Raw genomic sequence first — 23,171 nt, forward strand, 5'->3', positions numbered from 1 at the left:
TTAGAAAATCGATGCTGAAGTGTCTTCTCCACTCTGAAACTAATTTAAACAGCAGCATTCATAATAAGCAATATTTTTCTTATGCCAAGCACTGAACAGGCAGTGGTTTTACATATACAGAACTCTTTGAAGAGAAAAGACAACTGACTTGTGCAGAAACACTGGGATTTGGGATTAAGCATTTAAAGAGGTAAGGGCCTTCTCTGCCCTGTGGAATTGAAACAATTGCAACCCAGCCCTCTTCTGTGTCTGAGCAATGTGTGAGATGTGTGGGTGATGTCTTACTAATATCCAATACCAAGTCCAAATGACAGATACAGAGAAGTCAGTGTTCAGGTGCATTGGTCTCTTCCCCAGGTGGCTGTTCAGTTGTTTGAGACACTAGATTGAAAGAGGTGTCCATGCTCTGGCAATGCTGTCCCATGCTGCAAGCAGCAGGTAATGATGGCAGTGCCTGCCAGGAGTGAGCAGGTCTGGTCAGGGCTACGGCCCTCATCCCTTTCCCCAGGTATGAGCCTCCCTGCACTGGCTCACTCTGCACTCATCTATTTCCACTGCTGTTTTCGCCACAATCTCTCTGTCTTTCTTTAAGAGGCACTTTGGATCAGTTTTTGTGGTGTCTCAGTATCTTGCAGAGGGATCAGTAACATGCTTTGTGTCTAGTCTGTGATCTTGTCCATTTCTTGTCATTTCAGTCTATCTACAAAGTAGCTGTACATAAAAATGTATATTTATCAAAGTATTTTTATATATTAACTCAGAGAGCGAGCACACACAGCAGCCTGACTGTAGAGCTCTGCAGACTTCTTGCCTGCTGGTGATACCAGCCAGGCTTCTCCTCTGGAGGTCCCAGGCTGTGATGAATTTGGTCACCAGAATACTTCTGTTATGAACTCCCAATTTTTATAGTTAAATTACAAATAACTTAAAAAGAATAGTCTCTTCTATTCCCTTTTTTCTTTTGGGAAAGGTAACTCTAATTTATCAGATTCACTAACCTGGGCATATATATGGTATTATCCAGCAGCCTGTAGTCTTTGTAAGCATAGAACAGGAAAAACACTTTCACTATTCACTCATCCAAAGGGCAGGCAGAAGCATGTATTCCCAGATATCTGCAGCACACACCAGGAAACATTTTATCTCTAGTCATCTCCGTGGGAAGCAGGTGTTGTTTTTCTAATTTGCACAGTTTTGTGCAGACTTCTTTCAGCTATTTCCTATTTCCTCCTGAAAATGGCAGTGACTTTCTTTATTGCAAGGAGTTGGTATTACAGGACTTATTCCAGTAACTTTAGGAATTTTTATCTAAGGGCTGTTATTTCTGGGCTTTACAAAGTGTTCAAAGGATATTAAGAGTAAAAATTAATTTTGGTTTACTTAATTTTTAACTTTATTTTAAATAACCTATAGGTGGGCATTTTGGTTTTGGGTTTTTTTTTAATGGTGGTTTGGTTTTGTTTTGTTTTGTTTTGTTTTAATCAGGTCTTGGTTAAAAGACCAGGAAGGGACAAGCCATACAATCTTCAGACATCTTTGTCTGTGATTGGTGAACCTTCTTTACCAACTTAGCCAAAGGTATAGAATAATATTTGGAATAATTTGTGTCCATCCAGCAAAAGAGTAGGGGGGTGTGGAATCTGAATGCTCAGGAGGAAACGTTAGCAGGTGTGACTCATGTTTTAAGATAGAGTTTGATAAAACAACTGAAGTAAGTATTCCTGAAGGAAGGGGATACTTGCATTCTAAGCAACTATCAATAGAATTTTTACTTAGGAGCTTTTACTGTTTTCTGGATATATAGAAGAAATCTAAATAGTGGAGATAATTCAAATGTGTTCTTAAAATGAGCAGGCATAGACACAGATATCCTGAAAATCAGAAACCTATTCCACTTTCTCCAGATATTTGCTTCTCTTTAACAGAGATCTTTAGTGTGGTATCATCTTTTTGTCAGTTAGAGACCATAAGCATAGGGAGTGGGTAAGAAATTCTGACAATTTTCACAGAATGGCCAAAGAAACAATCTGTCTCCCAATACATATATTTGGTAGCAGCTCCTCTGCTCTAGCCCTACTCCTCCATATGCTTCTTCACTGAGGCCTGTTAGTGCCATGTGCCCTCCCATGTCTTGGAGAAAGGTGTTCTCATTCCTCAGGAGGGATGATGCATGTCTTAAAATATGCAGAATGATAAACTGCCTCCTGAGGCAAACACTGCTGTTGGGTACAATGGAAGAAAAGCTGAGAGGGGTCTAGGCAGCACATTATCAAATGATATCACAACAAAAATGAAAGAATTTATTTTCAAAAAATACAGCAGTGATTTTATATCTCTAAACTGGAGAGCTCTATGATGCAGTATAAGATAGCTATTTATTATACATACTTAGATCTCAAAAGGGGCATCTCTGCGTAATGAAAGCATCATTACTGAAATAAGACCCAATGAAAAGATCATCTAGTCTTCTCTCTTTGTTATTAATTTGAACTGCAGAAAAATGTAGGTATTCGCAGAATAATAGAATATTGCAAGGCTGTAGGAAATGGCATAATTATTCCAAAAAGTCAGACTAGAGATAGAAATAAATGAGCCTCTTCAATTTTTTTACAACTGTCTGTCTTGGTTTTTTTGGTAAGCAAATAATACACAAATGCAGGTATCATAATGGATTTTGCATGAATGAAAAGATACTGCGAAGCTGAAAACCTGAAATGAACAATGCGTCCCATCATAGTCTAGGTTCCACTGAAGTAATACACAGAGAAAAAATAATCTGAAGATATGAGTAATTATTTCCCCTGTGTGCAAAAAGGAAAATTTCTACATTGAGTTAAATAAAATTTACTTACTTTCACATAGTAAGTATGTGTCCGAATTTTCCTGGAATACCTCTGGAGCCAACTTGTCAGCTGTGCCCATTTATGTAAAAATATATATACACTCCCCAAACTAAACAATTCTCTACCACTTTGGAGGGAATTTTGGAAGGCATATATATGTATGTGTATTTATATAAATCCATGAACTTTGTATTTGAGGAGAGAGGAGACTGAGAGGAGACTAGGAAAACGTGAAGATTTCACTGATCCATAGCCTGGTTTTTGTTAATCAGAACATGTGGCCATTTGGTCAGACTACATGCTGGTATGTACATCTTTTTCTTGAATATCCACAGTTCCTTCTGATCCACTCATTCTGGTTGAAACATGTGGCAGGTTTTGTCTTTTCCTCCTCAAGTAGAAATAAATTATACTTCCAGCCCCAACTATAGAAAGAGCTAGAAGAACGAACAGCCAAATGACCCCGGTGGAAAGTACTTTCTCCATTTTCTCTTCTGTAAGGAGATACAATGGAATCAACACCTTTGATCTTAAAAGATTTCAGAATCTACTAATAAATGGGATTTCTTTAACCTGGAAGCAGAAAAAGGCAGTATGCCTGTAGATTTTCACTTCAGCGTATGGGTTTTTTTGCTAACAAACCCAAACAAAATGTAATTAAATCTGATTAAAGCCTACTATTAAAATTATGAATATGAAAGTGAAATAAAGCCCAATATTAAAAGTACAAATATAAAAGTAAATAAATATTTACTTCAGGGTAAGCCCTATTTCCTATACTGAGGCACAGATATAGCGTATGGACTTTTTATTTTTAAATACTCTCAAAACTGATACTGAGAAACTATGTAATTATCTTTTTGCTGTATTTGAGCATCTCCTTATAATTCTACTTAAAATGAAGTATGCTTACCTATATTTTCTGTTGACACCTCTGTGCTTTCAGGAGCTTTTGAAAGGAAAGAAAATGTTTATTCTGAATGCTTTAAAAAAAGAAAAGAGGCATTTCTAGCTTCCTAGGTCCCAATGTTTCTGACAACTCCCCGTAAGTTCATGTGCTGGTGACAGTTACTCTCCCAGAGAGATGGAGCTAAGCATGTGTAAAACTCGAGTAGGATAATTGGCTCTTTGATTCCAAGAGCATCTGGCCTCCTTAGTTGAGATACCCAAAAAAGACATGAAATTACAGTCAGATTTTTGTCATATTGAAAAGTGTTTTCAGACATGTTAATTTTTTAGAACTACTGACAGGATCCCTAATAATTTTAAAGTGTTTCCTGAAAGAAGGTATTGAGTGTTAGAGATGCATCATAAGCATTTTAATTGAGCTGAAAAGTACCTTCCATTGTGGTAGCCCCATCTGTCAGAGACAACCATTCCACGTGGATGTGGTTCCTATGGTAATTGCACTTCCTGAACTTAGCAAGTAATGGAAAGGTGAACAGAAATATGAAGTTTAACCAAACAAAATGTCCATTTTCTGGACCACTTTCATTTATTCTTGGCAATCGAACTCATGCATTTTCTTAAGATGATAATTTTTCTATCATGATACTACCAGCATTTTATTAAACCTGATTCTATCATACTGTAGATAAAGAGTGCCACAAGAATGTGTGGTATGATATTCCTGTAATCCATCAGATCAGAGGTCAATAAGAAAAGGAATCACCAATTTCAGGATTTCTACAAGACAGTTTTCACTGGACTTATCAGAACAAGATTTTTTTTGAGAATATATTCAATGAAATTAAACAATATGTTGTTTTGAGCTTAGCTTGCTGAAACATAGGGGTCTGAAGTATTTATGAAGGCTGCATGGGGCTGATGGTACTTTTACAGGACTTATGGGAGATGCAGCCTTCTGAGAAGGCAGTTGGAAGCCGTATGGGGCTTGTCAGTATTTAGGCAGCCACATCCTGCTATTAGAGTCAGTTAGTTTTTCTCACAAACCTAGAATATTTTGCATTTTTTTGTTATACAATGAAAATACATTATCAGGCATTATTAACCTTAATGTATTAGAAATATTACTTACTTTTTGGTTTTTTGCAGATATATCCTTTTTTGAAAGAACAGACATTGGTTTTCCAGTAGCCAGACACTGAACATATTTCTCCACAGTATTTATTCCTGTTGTTTGAAGGTTCTCCCATTTGCCAGTTGACAAAATCCATTGCAGATTTGTCTGTCCATACCCACTGGTCTAATATTTAAAATGAGCATATATGTATAAACTACAGGGGTTTAGACAAATAGAATAAGTTGTGATGGAGAAAACGAAAATTTGTAACATGAATAGTTAAATATTTCAGTTACATTTCTAAGCAAATGTTGGCATACTTGTAAATAAACTTTGTAAATTTTTTTATGTATAATTCAAGTGCACAAAGTTGATTTCTTTTTAATATAACATATAATTTTGTATTATATGATAACGTGTGATTCAATATTAAAGATATTACCTCTGTCATTTTTCTTTAGCCCTGTCCAAAAGTTTGGTGATTTTCCATGGAGTATCTGAATAGTGTTTGCCAGAAAGTTTGCTTCAGTATAGTCTTCTACTGATACCAAATCAGCACCTGAAAAAATATTAAGGAATACATCACAATGTCTCATTTTACTACAGCTCAAGTCAATATACCCATAAAAAATAAGCAAAAAATATATAAAAGACACCAATTCTTGCATATAATATTCCCTGGTTTTGTTGTGGTTATTAAATCTCTTTATTGTATTTTGAGCATGTCTGTGTGTTGTATGGATGCAAATCAGTACAAAGACATGGATTTTCTGAAATTTTCTGGATTTTTTTAGTTTTTGGTATTTTAGAGAAGCAAAATTGCTCCTTTTTGGCTAGGTCTGACCACACTCCAGATTGTGGTGCAAATAGGCTAAAGAGATACATGTGATGTAGTCAGCACCATGCCTATTGCCACTACAGCTCTGTCCCCCATCAGTGGCTGGACAGCAATTTTGGCAGTACCTGATGACAGCATCTGTTGAGGTTAGGTAGAATGTGTCAGCAGCTGGAGGTTGCAGTCCAGAAGATGTCCAGAAGTTGATTTATAATTGCCATATGCCCTGGCATTGCAAATACACAAAGCTGTGTTGGGGTCATCAGGATATTACCACCTTCCTGGCCTGGCCACTGGGTAAGAGGCAGGCAAAAATGTAGGAATCCAGAACATGGAGCAGTGTCCCATTGTGACCTTGCATCCTGGTTATTAGTGTAATATTTACTTTTTGTAGTAGTTATGTCATTTAACTTTCTACAGAACAACTTCAGGAATTCTGTTGTCGTACGGCTGTAGAGTAAAATGCCTTTGCAAAGCTACTTTTTCTGTTTACTCATTCATAGGTCAGTGTTTTCAGACATATAAGGAAGTGCTTCTAGAAATCCTTTCTTTCTCTTACATTTAAAAGGCTATGGCTCAGACATATAGTGCTAATGTATAGAATGTTTCCTTTCCTTACTCACACTGAAATGTGTGTTGCATCACAGTAATTCTCAGAACTGTGGAGGAAGGTGGCTTTTCCCTTCCTTGATCAACATACTGCTCTTCTCTCAATGGGGACCGCATGGAGGCTATTCCAGAGCAGGAGCTGGATGCCTGGGTGTGTTTTACTGGTTCACAAAAGCTAAACAGCTCCTCCGTCTCGTTTGTTGTCCATCCAGTGGGATCTAATTAATAAACTGTGCCCTGGAACTAACAAAGACAACTATCCTATGACTTTGTGTTTCCTGGTTTACACTGCTTATGGATTCCCTCTTGTTTGGGGAAGGGAACACCAACCCTGCAGCCAGTGCCTTAGTAGATCTGTAAAAGTGTTCATCTCCCTACCTAATTACTGATTGCCATAAAACTAGTAGAAATTTATTATTTTTGAGGTATTCATATTTCATCTTATATTTGAGATAAGAAATGCTGCTGACTCTGACAAAGTTTGCTTTTATTGTGGAAAAACATACTTGAAAAAAGCAACTAAAGAAGCACTAAATGTGAAGTTTTAAAGTAATTTGAGATTTGCTTAGAATATTATCCATTATTTCATATGTTTAATTACATCTTCAGTCTTTCTAAGATAAAACACTCACCTAGCCGGGCACATTCCTGATGAGATTGAGACCAGCTTCTTTTCCTGGAGGCCTCAAAGTAGTAGCAGTGACCATGGAAAGGTATCCAAGATTTGTGTCCTCTTGACTCAGGGCATTTTCCAGGAAGTTGTGGGGGCTCAGTAGGGGCCGTTACTGATAAGAGATCAGGTAGTTGGAGTCCAACTATTTTATAACATTTGTTTTTCCCATTATACTAGTAAGACAAAACTAATCGGACTGTTAGGTTTGAAATCATAGAAGAAATGAAACATGTCAAAAAAGAGCTTGAATATGGCTCTGATTTTGTGTTTGAGACAATATTTTGCTTCATATTTATTTATCAAGGTGATTAGGAAGATAGACTAGTCTATAAGAAGTATAGATTCTGTCTAATGGTGATTTTTGTAATTACTCTAGTCAATAAAATATGCAGTTGCTTTTCTGGCATAAATATCTGCCTAAGTAGTTAAAACTGCTATTTTTTACAATGTCTTCTGTGGTTTCTGTCTCATTTTTTGATAGAATCAAAACCATATAGCAGAAATTGTGATTGTGTATGAAAGTGTTGGTATAACTAAGCATGGCTTGCAGGATTTTTAGTTAAACTGCATCCTGAATATGTTCTGTAGTGATTGATGTAATAGGAAGATTTGGATGGGTAGATAAATGCAGATGGAGTGAAAATTAAATGTTCTGCCAGATTACATTTTCTTCCTGTGAGTCTTTTGTCATTTCTTTCCCTATTAAGGAACATTCAGCTCTCAAATGAGATTTCAGAATAATAAAGTGGAAAGAGACATTATATATAAAATCTGAGGATTTTTGTCAAATTAAAACATCTTAGAATGTAATTTGGCATGTAACTTTAAATTTGGTAATGATTCAAGATCTTCCATAATGTTGACAAAATCAAGAATATAACTAAATTGTGAAATCATATTTATACTTATTTACATATAAATTATAGAAGTTTGTGGTTGGAATGTTCTTCAAGGAGTTATTTACTTCATCCTTGTGCTCACAAGTGACATGAAGTTGATATCTGTTTTTAACAGAGGTTAGTCCTGCCTAGCAAGTAATGGAGGTTCCCCGAGTTCAGAGTATCTATTAAAGGCTTCAGTACTGATAAAATCAGAAGATTTTCCTTGCTGTATTTAAGTCTGTTACCACTTTCCAACCTCTATTAGACATAGGGAATAATTAAATTCCATTCCATAAGGCTCATTTTTAATATTTAGACAATTCTAAAGTACTATGGTTTCTCTTAAGTCATTTGTTTCTTAGTCTTTTGTCCAACTCCAATCTTTTCTTTTAATTCTTGTTTTCTGATCATATGAAAACTCTAGTTGATTGAGAACATTTTCAAACTTTGGTACCTCAAACTGGATACAGACTGTCATGTAATGCCTAATAAAAACAGATCTCATAGCAAGTGAATTACTTTTCCTATTAGAATAAATAGCTAAGAAACCAGTGAGTATTCAATCCTTTGTTTCTTAGGCTTTCGGTAATTACTATGAATCAATTTTGATAATTATTATGAATCAAATGATTATGAATCGATACGAACTTCTGGGAAGAGTTCATGTCAATATTTAGAGCTAGTTGCTACTCATGTCTTCCCATACACTAGTATATAAGCCAAGTATTTTTCCAGTGGCTTATTATACTTAGAACAGTTGATAAATCTATATAACCTCCAGTCAAAACATTTGTATGGAGTTACTTACCATCTGATTTTTTACAGACAGAAAAGAGTTTTTCCTTGCAAGAAGCTGTCTTCCAGGTGCCATCAGTGTCTAGGTAGACACATGCTAATGTCTGTTTTGGTTCTCCGCTGGACCACTTGCTGTAAACTAATCTCCATCTGTCAATCCATTGATACTTGCCATTTGTCTGGAAGCAAAATCTATGTGGTAATTTCAAAGTTTTTTACAATAACATAGCTACTACACAGGATCCTCAAGAGGACTCTCATGTAACCAGTATGGAATCATATGCTTACTACTGCCCCCTTTGAGCTTGTAAACACTAACTGCATAAAATGTACAGTGTCATCCACAGAGCTGAGTGCCCTTGAAAAACTATGTAACATTAATTTAGAGCATTTTTCAAGCATTGGGAAATGGAAGGGAAAAAAAGAAATGAGGCGTGAGAGAAGACATAAAACTAGGAGTCAGATAAGACATTGTGTTGGTATGACCACCCAAATGTCTGCATGGAAAATGGAAGTGTGGGTGGGAGTGTTCTCAAGCAGCGCTGTTGTACTTACTGTGACTGCAATTCATGGTGAAGAATGTAGCATGTCAAAACACACCTACCCTCCAAATGTTCATCCTCTCCTGTCATACAACCGATGTAGACATCCCATAAACAGAAAGAATTATTTCTCCATAATATTCTAACTTCTTAATAGGAGCAATTACACTCACAAATGGAAGGGTTCTTTTCTATAGTATTCTAACTTTTAATTGGAGCAATTACACCAATTGCATTTTCAAAAATATCGTCATTGGTCAATACGTACCATATTATATAGCCTCCAGATTCCTTTAACTAATTTTTACCCTATTTCTGTCCACAACTGCATTTTGCTATTGCTACCATAAATAAAAACACTCTAATAAAATATGAACATAAACACACGTAAAAACCATTACTTCTCAGGCCTCAGGTGTGTAACCTGAGATACCTTGGCACTGATCACTGAGGTACATAAATACATGGCAGAAGGGTAGGATGCATGTTGTTCCTGCAAGATCTTTTAGATAACAATAAACTCAAGATGTAGGTGATTTTACAGTTCATGTTTGAGATACTTCAAATGACTCCAAACAACATACAGCATTGTTAAATGCTGGTTTTCAGGAATATTTTCTTGTGCTAAAACTTGTAAGAGTTCTTAGGTCATTAAAATCTCCACAAGTCTTATTTGAAGAGTTCCAGTGCAAAGAGGAACTATACTCATCTAGCATGCTGTTTTCAGCACTACACTGGCAGAAATTCCTATGGGTAACAAGATGAGAGCATAAAGTAATATCTGGTCTGTTGCCATCTTACCTGCCTGTATGTAATGTACGTGTTCTTACCGTGTTGCTGTTAAGACCAATCCACAGAGGCTCTCCATATTCCTGTGCAAGTAAGAACAACAGTGCCTGGCTATAAGGGTCTAAAATGCTGGCAAGTTCTGAGGCATTGTTATTGCAGCTTTTCTGTGCTTCCTCCCAGTTCATTTTGAAACGGGTAACAGAATAGCTAATGCCACTAGAATGGTCAGAAGCAAAGTCCAGCACTGTTGCTGATGACTGAAAGAGTTCAGGATCTGTAGGAAGAAGGGAAAAAAACCCACCCCAAGAGCAGTTTAATCTGGAAGTCACATATTTGAATTGAGTAACTGAATAGCATCTTCGTTATTTACAAACCCAGTATAAAATTGCTAATGGAATGGAACACCTTCTTCTTAGCTGTTTATAAGTAAAAGGTAACTTTAAAACAACGGCGAACTTTCTGGATGAAAGTAATGTATTTTCAGCATCTGATTTTCGAATCTATAAATGCGCAGTATCTTATGTTGTAGAGGCAGATTCACCCCATCAGTCAAAAATAACCTGACTTGCCTGTTTTCAAAATACTCTTTGCAGCTTAGCAGCTTTATGACCATCAGGTTTATTTGGATAAATGTAAAACTTACTAGTTTTGATATTCTATAGATCCTTATAAGCGTATGAAATTAAAATTTTTGTAGGTTTTAGCTATTAAAAATAAAAATAATTTTCATTTCCAAAATTCTGCTGTGTTTTTTAACATTCCCTTCTTCAAAACATTGCTAAGTAACACTGGGAGGCAGGATGGGCCCTTAGGTTTTACTGATACTTTCCTAAAAAAAAACCCCAAAATGAAACAAAACAAAACCAAAAGAAAACAAAATCAAACTGGCATAAAGCATATTAAACAAGAAAAGTGATTTAATCGTTGTGTTATAAATTTCAAGATTAGCAATACAGAACTCACCACTATTCTTCTGGCATATAAACCCTCTCGACTTATAACACTCCTCATCGTTCCATTTTCCTACGTCATCAGCAGGTCCTCTCTTCAGAGAAACACAATCAAACTGTTGGACAAACAGAAAGATATGGGTACACTGATATAAGAAGTTATAAAACAAAGTACTGTAACTCCCTGAATAGTTTCCCTCCTTTTTTTCCCTTTGAATTCTGATGTTGTAGGGTGTGTGTTACAACTCTAGAAACACCTTTCTTTTATCCTTTTCTGTTCTTTCTGGCAGCCAGCTCCCCCTTTGTACACCCTTGCAAATCTTTGTAATCTTCAGCTCAACCTGCTTGTTCACTTGGTTCTTTTCAAGGAGACATACTTGAAAGGCACTATTATTTTTGAGAACTGTCTGTGACACTTTCTGCCCCAACTAATGAGCGACCATCAATAAGATTTTGAATAAGAATGAAATGGAGGTCATGCTTTGTGTTTAATTTGCAAAGCCAGCTTTAAAAAGTGGTCATTCTTGACAAAATCACCTAAATTACAGTCTTTGGCAGAGCTATCATCTTCTAGTTCTTAGGGTTTCTTAAGAAGCTGGAACATCAAGTTTATTACAAGCTGCAATCACCTACTAATCTGCCATGCCGAAATTTTCGGTCCTTTGAAAAGGATCCTCTGAAGGAGAGATCTGTTAACATTTTGAAGGTGAAGGAGAAAAGTAGGATGTACCTTTGCACACTTTTTCCCTGCTTGCTATTTCCTAGGACTGTTATTAGAGCTACAGTGGAGCTGTGTATTGTCTTCCAATATGCCTTGGCCAGGGGCTACGTGGGCAAGAGCAGCTTGAATTGACTCAGGTGCAGATTAAGCTGGCTGTCTAGAGCTATGATTTCTGGGTTCTTTGAAGGTGTGGATATCAAAATGAGGGGAGGATGGGTAGTGAGTGGAATGGCATAGTGTGAAGGGCAAGTTTTGAAAGCAAAATATAGAAATAAATGGAAGAAAGGCAATGTGGGTGTGCAAATCAGTCTATATTGGTATGATTATGTAGAATGCTATTTTATTTACAACATTCTGTTTGATTTCAGTGCTAGTAGTGGAGAAGGTTTTATTGGTTTAGGAAATTGACATCTACTGGCCCTTAGCAATTCAATTACAATTTTAAATAGGGAAAATGTTAAAAAACATTGAGCTCTTTCTTCTTGCATTCTCTCCTCCTTCCTTCCTAGACATGAAGATGATTCTGTGTGTTAAAAATTGTAATGTTGCATTTATATTCTCTGAAAAATGAACAGCAGATTACTATGAAAAAGAAAACCTTATTCAATATATCCAATCTTTATTAAATCTGTACATTGCTGCAATTTTGCTGAATACTTTGGCAAAATTACACTAATGCGATTTTATGCTCTTAGATAGCTAGAATACTCAAACATTGAAACTTTTTATCGCTAGTCCCATTGTAATGATAGGTGAACAACTTGCGGAGAAGGCTGGGTAGTGTCTGTAGTGAAGTGAGCTGTTTACTTGAAGTGGTATTGTTCCTCAGATTTAAACTTCATGGTAAACAGTAAGTGATCTTTACCTGTTGCAGATGGTGTCCATCTTCTGGACGTAGAGTGTCAAACAAAATGGGTTCTACAAGTTTTGGGGAATCTGGAGACCAGTTTGTGTATGAGACAGCACTTCCATCAGCCCAAACAAAGTAGAGTTCACTGAGTAGGTCATTCAAGCCAATCCAAGGATCATTTGAAACATCCTTCAAATGGTAAGTGAGAAAAGCTAGGAAAAAAGCCAATAGAAATGAAAATTAATGTGTCATGCCATCAGTCAAACATAAACTCATAAACAAATACTTAACTATTTTGTTATTAAAGTCTTGTAAAAAATATTTTAATTAGCATGTGATCAGAATTTTACCTGAGTTCATTATTTCAAGGTTATGCCAAGCCTTTGCCCATGAAAAGTCTCAGAGTGTATTTGGAACTACAGCAAGACTGGAGAGAGGAAAGAGACAAAACACCTGTCTGACCACCATGATATCTAATGAGTTCACTTATTTCAACACTCAGGATGAGCCGCTGGAGTGGTGAAAATGTGCAGCTGCATACAGCTGTAAGTGGAAGCTGGGGAACATAGGCAAAGTGAAAATGTGCCTTTCTCTGACATTCTACTGAATTAAGTTGCAGAATTTAGGCAGAGGTGTAGTAGTATATCCCTTTCTGTTTCTGGGAGAAACAGACCATGCATTCTGTTTCTTTCTCTGTGTCTAAAGCTACAAATGCCAGATCTCATTTTTAATTTTATGCTAATTCATACATAGAAATAATGTAAGGCAGTTTGCATGGAACAGGAAGAAGCAATCTTTAGCATCACTAGCATGCCCTAAACAGATTGTTCCAGTTCTAAAAATATTTCATGCCATGGCCATATAACCAATGTTGAGTCGACATACTATAAAATATATATATTTACATACTGACTCTTTCCTTCTTTGTATGAAATGTCCACTGTATACAGTGTAAAGACTGTCTATTATTTAAAGTGCTGTTGCACTGTACCTTGTACTTGTTCATTATGTATGCTCGCCAGGTTTCCTCCAAGGCTCATACAAGTTCTTCTTGCAGTAAACCAGTAATCATAGGAAGAGCCAAAAAATTTGTAACACTGGGGAAAAAAAAGGTATAGACTGTTAGAGTAATGGCAAAGGGAATTTTATGTTTGAAATGTAAAACTGCCATTTTGCAATAATTAGGCAACTGGTTAATTTTTTAATACAACTGTCAAAAGATGAACGTCCGAGAGACAAAAAGCCTCTTGTATATCTTTAAGTACCTTCCTAAGGATTAATATAATTGTGCTTAGACAAAAGTTACCATACCTGATTTTTAAATAACAGCCAATCTGCAGGACATCCTCCAGGAGGTGAAGGTACCTCTGAAGGAAGTGTTGCATTTATAAAACTTCTCTGCCTCTCACAGATAAAGCCATTGGGGAAGCCACAACTGACATCATTCCACAAGCCTGAAATCAATTGAAGTATAGGTAATAAGACACTAAATAAGATTGAAATTTGTGGGTAAGTGAACTGGCTTCTATGATTGTAAGTTCAAAAGAAATTGCCTAGGAATATGGGTTTACATGTGGCTCCACTCTGCTTCCCAACATCATTGCTTGCAGGGGGACTTTGATCCTGCTGTGACCAGGGCAGAAGTGACCATATGAGATGACTGATAGGTCAACTCTGTGACCTCTGAGTAGAACCCACCCAAACAGCTTTGTTGCACTGAAAGATGCAAGTGTAAATAATACTTTATTGGTGAAAACACTGTAAAATGTGAAACTCACTTTATGTTCTGTTCCTTTGCTAACTATTATCTAATTATTTACTAAAAAAATTGCAGGTGATTTGAATAGAACATATTTTTGTGCATTTGAAAAATCAGTGATTGAATTGTCCCTGCATTCCCCCTTAAAATCAATATCTTGTATTCCACTTTACTGGCTAATATTGCTCCTGAAGTAACCTCAGATAAAATGAGTATACTTTATTATGCATATTTCTCCAAACTGCTGGGAAAGAATGGGTGAAAATTGACAAGACATTTTTAACAAACAGAGGAAGAGCAGTGCCCATAAAATAACTTTAAAACAGAGTTGTGTAACTCACCATCCTTTTTATTTAAGACCACACAATTTTCCTGAGCTTGTGCAAAGTTGGGCTCACCCTGTGCCCAAGCTGCATAGTGCACTGGGCTTCCATCCAACCAACTGAAAAACAGTAGTGGTTACTCAGACAATGTTCATGGAACAGTTGAGAAAAATCTACCTTAACATGCTAAAAATATGTTTAAAAAATTACATCTGAATCTGTCTGTAAGTGGAGATTCCATTAGGATCAAAAGACCTTAGATAATGAAATCCCTGCATATCAAGTCAAATGCCAAAATACCTTTATTTTTAAAATCTATGTATTCAGAGTGTATCTATTCCCTATAAAAATTCCATTTAAAACAGTCTTAGTATAATGTAGTTGAACCAAGGGAGAGCACACATTTCAACATGCATTTAACTCCATTGCAGTGGTTCCTTCAGAAGGAGCTCTGGCAGTACAATACTTCTACAATCACCTTTTATGAATCTTGATATGTTATTTACCTACCTGAACTGTTGATCAGAATTCTGAATTAATCCTATGAGGTACGAATCCAGTTTCCCGTTTTTTAGGATCTAAACAGAGAAACATACTTTTAGTCAGTGTTTTCTAATATTTATTAGTCATCTAAAAGGAAAAGTGTAAATTTTATGTTATGGAAGAAAAGAGATGAATACTCATTGTTTAAATGATCCTGCACAGTCATCTGAGATATCATACAGCACATACTTTTGCTTTATTATTTTTATTGACGCTTTCCCGGTTTTGGCTGCATTACTGGTATGACCAAAGCTTTCAAAGTTCTGTTCTCAATTTAAAAAGGAAATGTCACAGAAGACTTGAGGAAAAAAATTTATTATAAAATTTTTGGTACTTTCCTGTACTTAAGCAGCTATGTAATTCTTGTGTCTCAAGCTGTCTGTCCTCTCCTTGTTTTATATCTTTTCTCACATAATAAAAGCAAGCTGCAAAATAGACAGGAGTTTGTGTGGATGCTTTGGTATTAGCAAACCAAACAGGATTATGGCAGAGGTTTGAGGCACCATCCAGGCTATTAAGCTGTTAGCATGCCCCTGGCGTGCTTTGGCCATGTTGTGGAAAACTAATTCATGAAGGTCCTAGTTCATCAGTCTAACCTGGACCAGGTTAAATCTTTCTTCAAAAAGTTGTTTTGGAGAGCAAATATGACCATCAAAGATAGACTGGCAGTTGTCTCACATTTACATACAACACTGTATTCTGGAAGATGATATTCAGATGAGAGGTAACCACCCTGTCGAAGGGAGTTTTCTGAGTATACATTTAATCTGCCTGTTCATTGCTCATTATATTTTGGTCACTCCATTCAGATTAGAATGTACAAGAATATACCAACCCTAGTAAATGGTAAACATTCGTTGGTATCTTTTTTGTTAAAGCGAAGATCCATTTTGTAGGATAAATATTTTTTCATGGAATATTTAAATCTACTCCTAATAAAATGTAGTAATATGCAACAAGCACTGTACTTCACGAGCAGAGGGTATATAGGCTATATAGTATATAAGATAGCGAAATTTCCTCTTACATATTTCCACAAATATTTTCTTTCATTATTATTTCCAATAGTAGCAAGATCTCCATGATTGTTTTTGCAGAATGTTCTGGCTTTCTCCATAGAAATCTTTTCTGGGCTGAAAAAATATTGTTTGTCTCCTTTTATAATCCAGCCATCTTCTGTGACTTCATATGCTGCAAAACAGAAGAGGAATGTCTGCATTATTCATACTTCTTATGCAAAGCTGCTGGTATTACATGATACCACCCTTTAGATAAGTTAAAATAAACAGAAGCTTACTGGCAGAAGGGCCCAGAGGTTCTGGTTTCAAGGGTGTCCCTGTAATGAAATGGGGGAAAAATGAAGATGTAAAATGTTTGCCAAACATTGAGCCAATATAAGTGTTCAATTAATGGAAATTATCTTAGTGCCTCTTATTTTTTCATATTTTACATGTTCAATGCAGAATATATTTATATAGTGTATTTGGTGCAGAGAAAATAGTGGATGTTCAAGGAATAAAAGATGCATTACAGGCCTACATCTCTGTCTTGGTAGATTTTTGGTAAGTGCATCTTGTACATCCTGAATGTTGCCTAAATTAGATGACTGAAATTAGTCTAAAACAATACTTGTTTCTGAAAGAAAAATAAAAAGTGAAAATACTTCAATGTTGGTATAATTTGAACAATCTGGTCATAGGTAGGGAGTTGGAACTAGAAGATCTTTAAGGTCCCTTACAACTCAAACCATTCTATGATTCTATGTTTTTCCCCCCAAAAATTCATCATAATGTTTGTATTGCTGTGTAATTACATTAAATTAAGTGTGTGACACACATGCTTGGGTGAAAAAGAAAGTTAAGTCAACTTTTAAAAATAATCTCTCGTGTGATCAGTGACAGTATTTAAAACAAAAACCCCAATATTTCTATTCTGGAAGTGGGAAGCATTATGTCTATTTCAGCATCTTTCAGCGTGCCATTATGCACTTCTGACTAATGATGGTAATTTCATTGGGCTATAATTTCTCCCATTCATACACTAATAATGATTAACAGTATACAGCTATGATTGACACTTATGCTAATGATTTTTAGTTATGATGATCATGTGGGTGAAAACTTACAAAGGAACTTACCAGGAAAAGTGTCTTTATGACATCTCCTTGAGATAGAGGTTTATGACTATTACTTTTTAAGTATGAGAAGCAGAGACTGTGCCTTGGTTAGAATAAGATTGTTTTGAATAATTCACCAGCACAGAAATGATGTTATTTAGAAAAGTATCACTTGAAACGTTAACCCTTACTGCTTTTGTCAAGGAGCCCAGGGAGCCACCAAAGCAACACTGCTGTTAGTCTGGGAACTAAAATATGTAGCTAAACACATAGTTGTGATTTATTCCTCTCTATTTCACTGAATATTTTTCCCAACCGAAGTTTTATTTGGGAAAAAACCTACAGAAGTATAAACAGAGAAGATGTCACTGCTTGTATGAGAGGAAGATGTCAATCTGTCTACTGTCTTCAAGTATATGAATTTTTAAGCTTTCATTACCTTCTTTTAATTACAGCAAGCCTGTTACAGGAGTGTCTTTAAGTGTCATCTTACAAAAAGATTCTATGATGTTGTAGTCTTGTTTAGAGTAGGTGACTAATGTGTTGTTGTGTAGAATACTAGCGACATCTGAGCAGCGGAGTGAAGTTTCATTTCACAAAGGATATGGAAATTTAAGCTAGTGTTTCCTTTTTTTCAAATTGTTATCTTCTCTTTCTCCCTCTTTGTCCCCTTATCCCTCTCAACTTGGATATTCCCTACAGGTAAAAGTTCCAAGAAACATGCAGTTCCATATCAGTCCGAACTTATGTTTTGACAAATATCTGCTTCTGTGCAGAGCAGTGGATTTTACAAGGTAGGTTCTTCTTTCAACTTATTTTCTATGTTTACATAATTACATAAAGAGGTATAATTTCAGTAAAGTGTATCATGGATTTTTTTTTAAATAAAACAAAAAATTTTATCACTAACAGATGAAATGTTGTATTCTGAAAGTATTTGTATATCTTGATCTATTTTTCTGTATGCAAAATTCCTATGAAATCAACCAGTTTTTTTACCAGTATGTAATTTGCAAACCTTCCTGCTTTGATTCAGCTTAAATTTCTTCCTAAAGTGAATTTAGGGTAAAAAGTAACCTACCTTTCTTTATTTCACAAATCCAGTTATGACTGTATTCACAGTGGTCCATAATCCATAAAGGGTCTTCCCTGATTGCTCCACAATCTTCAAATGCAGTATCGTAAAAATAATTCTTTGCTTTATAATTCACCTACAGAGGAAACACAGCTTTAGTTTTTATTCTTATCATACAGGAGAAAACAGTTGTACTCTGTAAGGAGTGAGAAGTGGTGCCAAAGTTTCAAACCACTTCTTTCTTTCCTCTTCTGTCTGTGCAGCCAATGTGGGCTATTAAAGCAATTACAGACACTACACAAGAGAAAAGAAATGCTCTGAGTTTATGCAGCGTTTAACAGACTGTAGCAGTCCCATGAAAACTGGAATCAAATTAAATTATAAATAAAAAGCAGGGGAAAGGATCATGGCAATATATCACCAGTGACTAATAGAAGTTAGGAGAGACCTTTCTCATGTATTTGTGACTTGGATAGTAGCCAAATGTAGTCCTCTGTTGTAATCATCAGTGTTGTGATGGTATAACCTCAGGGTTTATTGGCCTTTTCTGGTTTGTTCGTTTGTGGTTTTTTTTCCAATCCAGTGTGAAGAATAATGATTTAGAGTTACCCAGTTGCAAGGTAGACATTTTTTGAAATTCTTATACAACTTAAGTACACTGGTCATGGAAACAGCTCCAGCAGCAAAAAAGTCAGAACAGAAAGAAACTAGCAAGGTGAAGCACTCACTGGTGATCCGTCACTCCAGGAAAGCCCACCATCAGGATCCAAACACTGCAAACCTATCCAGAAAGGCTGAGATGATGGTGATTTTTTTCTAGAGTGTGAAAAAAATGTGTGGGGGAAGAAGATGATATATATGGTTAGTGCTGCTCAATTTTACAAGGTATGTGGGATGATAACACTTATTGAAGACTTCAAATACAGCAGAAATTTTAAAAACAAAAAGTACTGTTAGTTAGCAAACTCGCATTGGCAAGAAAGTGAAGTTCACACCTTAAAATTTCCTACTTTGCAAATGGTTGTATTGAAAACAGAGCACATTGTTTTCCTTTATTGATGTTGTGATTAAAGTGTTCTTTGAGAAATAAAATGTTCAGGGATGCTGGAAGACACAATTTAGTTTCAAAATGATTCAGTAAACAAACTTAGAAAAAGGTCTGAAGGAGAAGCATTCAACAAATTTTGTTGTTGGGTTATTTTTTTCTGAATTTAAAATGTTTACAAATTATGAAAAACTTTGGGAATTCAAAAAATTTCTTTGACAATATTACCCATCTGAGCCATTTCCTCACTTATTTTTCTTATTATTATGATGATGAAAAACAGATTTTCAACTAATTATTTCAGGGGCAACACAAGAATAATACAATTTATTACTATATAATGTGTTGTTACACCAAATTATCAATTATTAGAGAGTTCGTTTGCTTACTTTATTAAGTTTTCTATCACTGTTTGCTCTTTTTCACTTCTAATGGCCGCCAGATCTCCTCCTATTTCTCTGCAGAATTCTCGGGCTTCAAACCATGTTTTCTTTTGGTTTTCTTCTCTCACAAAATCCTGTAGATTCAGATAGAACACTGTATTTACAGTGTGTTAAACATATGCCTTGTATAAGCAAAACAGGAAAACTTTCCATTACAATTATCATGTATAATATGGATTAAAAAGTATGCTACTTGGATAACCTTACATATCATTGATAGAGTGAAAACTGCAATGATATTTGAACAGTCATGAAAAAGCTTATTACATTTGTGCTATAAGGTGCCCTTCTGTGAGGTTTAGATTCCCTATCTATTTGGAGCTCTTCTGTTTAATGAGTAGGATTGTTGCAAAAACCAGTACTTACTCTGAAGCATGCATTAGTGCTATTGCTTGTATCCCAACCAAAGGGACATTTGGAATCAGGAACGGTTTCAGGAATGAGAGGAACAGTGACTTTTTCAGCTAATTTTTTGCAGAGAAATTTTGCCTTAACTTCACAGTTCTGAACATCCCATAGTCCAGCTGCATTTCCAGTCCTTAGGGCAACACAACCAGCTTCACTTCCTTTGTGAGATATAAAAAAAAAATAAAAATGTGTTTTCCAGTGGTTCCCTTGACATTTTTACAACTCATGTGATTAATTTACAAAAGACTATTTGAAATAATAAGTGTAGTGTCCACTCAGAAGAGGAGCTTTGTAAAAAGAGGAAACCAGCAAGTCAAGTCTTTCATCTTCCCTCCCCTTTGACTGCATGAACAGCCCCTTGCCTGCCTCTTTCCTATGCCACTCACAGCAAGGATTTGGCAGCCTGTCACCAAGGATGGAAGGGATTTCACCCTTTCTTCTCAGTTTGATTTTGCTCTTGTAAACAATGAGGAGTCAGAAAAGAAATATTTTCATGGCAACATAGAAAAATCGTGGAATAATTTAGGTTGGAAAAGATCTTTAAGATCATTGAGGCCAACCCAGCACTGTCAGGCCCACCACTAAACCACGTCCCTCAGTGCCACATCTACACATCTTGTAAATACCTCCAGGGATGGTGACTCAGCCACTTCCCTGGGCAGTCTATTCCAAGGTCTGACCACCCTTTCAGTGAAGAAATCTTTCCTAATATCCAATCTAAAAGTCTTCTGGGACAACTTGAGGCCATTTCCTCTTGCCCTGTTTCTTGTTACTTGGGAGAAGGGACTGGCTCCCATGTGGCTACAGCCTCTTTTCAGGTGGTTATAGAGAGTGATGAGGTGGCCCCTGAGTGTCCTTTTCTTCAGGCTAAACAACCCCAGCTCCCTCAGACACTCCTCATCAGACTTGTGCTCCAAACCGTTCACCAGCTTCATTGCCCTTCTCTGGACACATTCCAGCAGCCCAATGTTTTTCTGGTAGTGAGGGGCCCAAAACTGAACCTAGGATTTGAGCTGCAGCCTCACTAGTGCTGAGTACATGCATCAAAGACACTCTAGTTTCAAAGGCAGAATGTTTGTGTGGGTCATCATGGATGTGTTTTATCAAAGTTGGAAAACAGTTTAGAATTAGAACACAGGAAGTTCCTTAGTAGTATAGCTTTAGTCCAATGGCAGAGTACCAGGCATTGCTGCGTTCCAGTTTGTGTACAGAACACCTTCACCAGTCACCCACTTGAAACTCCCTCGCTCTTCTATGTCTGAGAGACCAATCCAAAAATACTTCTCCGAGCTCAGACCAGTAAGGCTGGTTAGGTAGGCTTGCTCATATCTGAAATGACAGGAGTCAAATGGCATTAAGCCTAGCTTTCCCTTAGTTTTCCATTCCTCAGCATCCCAAAATTCACAAGACTGGAATGAATGAAGTCTCCATTAGCCTTTCTCTTACATGGAAATATGTTGTTTTACTGGGTTTCAGATGCTAGCTTCAATAGCAGGTGAAGCTGTGCTATACCGAAAAACTCCTGTTTACAGAGCAGAAGTTGCTTTTGTCTCTCCTTTCAGAGTAAAGTACTGTAAAACATCAACGTGTAAATTATTTTTAGTTAGAAAATCCATACTGTGCTTATTAATTATTTTTATTTCAGAAAAAGGATATTCTGTGGTTATCTGTTTTTCTTTTTCCCAAAAAGTTCTCAACTATTTTTTAAAATTCCAATATTGTTGCACCAGATATACAGTTTTTAAACTTTTTTCATACCTGTCTCCTATACTTGTTAAATAACCATTGCTCCTTTCACAGGTTTTCTTTGCTTCTGAAAATGTTACAGAGGTATGTCCAACTAGGTAGCAGTAAAAACCATGTCTTTCCCAGCCCTGTCAAGAACATGTGAAATGTAGTTGCAGTAAAAAAAGGTATATATTATAGTACCTAAACTTCAATGAATACTCTTAAATCAACATATTTTTAATATAACCTAATGTGTTAATGTATTCATTTGAATTCCAATGGACTAATGGAAATTAAACTTAGCAAACATTAAGTGCAGAAAGAAGACATTTCATGCATATAAGTCTTACTTTTTGACAACTAATAATGGATACATTTTTACTGCTAAAAAAGTCAGAGGGACTTAGGACTCTCCTAAGAACGGAGAGTGCATTCAGAATCAGGTGAATAAAATATTTCCTTGCTCAGAATCGAAAAGAGTAGTCTGTGTTATAGTAGAGATACTGACTCAAGTTTCCTGATGTTTCATGGCTAAAGGTACAATAACTAGACTAATTAATTGCTTTAATTCATCAGCTCACCTAAAGTCTGACTGAAGAAGTAACATAAATACAATTGAAAAGCAAAATCCTGAAAATTACAGGTGAATTCTAAGTCATTTTCCCTCTTATGGCAGATCATAGATTGCTTGCTGCACCAAAGAAAGGTAAATAAAATCTGTGTTCAGTATTTGGCTGCTGCCTAGTTCCATTGAACACAATGAGTCTCAACTCTGCTCCTCATATGGGCTTGTGGGAAAGGTTACTAAATATAGAATAGTAGTAAATAGAAAAGTAAAAAGAGGGAAAAGAGAAGGAAAAAACCCCGAGTAAGATACAATAATTTGTTCAAAACAAATTCACTCAAAAGTGATTTTATTGTTTTGATTTGGCTTGAATAGTGAGATTTGTCATCGTCTTGCATCATGTCACATAGTCCAGAAATTGTTAGCAGTCCCTACTACAGCTTCAATAACCACAGATGGTTATTGAACAATATAAAAAATATGCAAAAACCGCAGTAATGGCTTTAACCCCTTTCACAGAGACTTCTGAGATAATAGGCCTGACTCACATTCTCTAAAAAAAAAATTCAAAATAACTTTATTTTAAATAAGGGATTGTAGTGAAAATTATCACCCTGAATTTGTTGTAGAATCACACTTGTTAGGAAAGACAGAA

The 23,171-nt window shown here is 36.1% G+C and overlaps 1 protein-coding gene across 4 annotated transcripts in view; it reads right to left on the reverse strand.

Moving 5' to 3' along the window:
- Positions 1 to 2,279: 2,279 nt before the first annotated feature.
- The window catches only part of LOC113973511 (macrophage mannose receptor 1-like), a 31,786-nt gene continuing 10,894 nt past the window's right edge, over positions 2,280 to 23,171 (reverse strand). For 3 of the 4 annotated variants that reach the window (XM_027695685.1, XM_027695684.1, XM_027695686.1), the window contains exons 10-30: positions 21,982 to 22,097; positions 21,404 to 21,552; positions 20,182 to 20,381; positions 19,762 to 19,889; positions 19,056 to 19,143; positions 18,334 to 18,463; positions 16,434 to 16,472; positions 16,164 to 16,327; positions 15,104 to 15,171; positions 14,612 to 14,712; positions 13,823 to 13,965; positions 13,503 to 13,608; positions 12,527 to 12,723; positions 10,954 to 11,056; positions 10,032 to 10,264; positions 8,673 to 8,838; positions 6,943 to 7,095; positions 5,309 to 5,425; positions 4,882 to 5,049; positions 3,757 to 3,792; positions 2,280 to 3,337 (exon numbers count right to left, since the gene is read on the reverse strand). In XM_027695685.1, coding sequence (XP_027551486.1) covers positions 3,138 to 3,337; positions 3,757 to 3,792; positions 4,882 to 5,049; positions 5,309 to 5,425; positions 6,943 to 7,095; positions 8,673 to 8,838; positions 10,032 to 10,264; positions 10,954 to 11,056; positions 12,527 to 12,723; positions 13,503 to 13,608; positions 13,823 to 13,965; positions 14,612 to 14,712; positions 15,104 to 15,171; positions 16,164 to 16,327; positions 16,434 to 16,472; positions 18,334 to 18,463; positions 19,056 to 19,143; positions 19,762 to 19,889; positions 20,182 to 20,381; positions 21,404 to 21,552; positions 21,982 to 22,097 — 2,805 coding nt within the window. In that variant the 3' untranslated portion in view covers positions 2,280 to 3,137. Of the gene's footprint in view, positions 3,338 to 3,756; positions 3,793 to 4,881; positions 5,050 to 5,308; positions 5,426 to 5,829; positions 5,928 to 6,942; positions 7,096 to 8,672; positions 8,839 to 10,031; positions 10,265 to 10,953; positions 11,057 to 12,526; positions 12,724 to 13,502; positions 13,609 to 13,822; positions 13,966 to 14,611; positions 14,713 to 15,103; positions 15,172 to 16,163; positions 16,328 to 16,433; positions 16,473 to 18,333; positions 18,464 to 19,055; positions 19,144 to 19,761; positions 19,890 to 20,181; positions 20,382 to 21,403; positions 21,553 to 21,981; positions 22,098 to 23,171 lie in introns of those variants that run through there. The other variant, XM_027695687.1, reaches the window with a different exon arrangement.

Source organism: Neopelma chrysocephalum, unplaced genomic scaffold (assembly GCF_003984885.1).
Source record: "Neopelma chrysocephalum unplaced genomic scaffold, ASM398488v2 Primary Assembly neopelma1_102, whole genome shotgun sequence".
Classification (NCBI taxonomy): domain Eukaryota; kingdom Metazoa; phylum Chordata; class Aves; order Passeriformes; family Pipridae; genus Neopelma; species Neopelma chrysocephalum.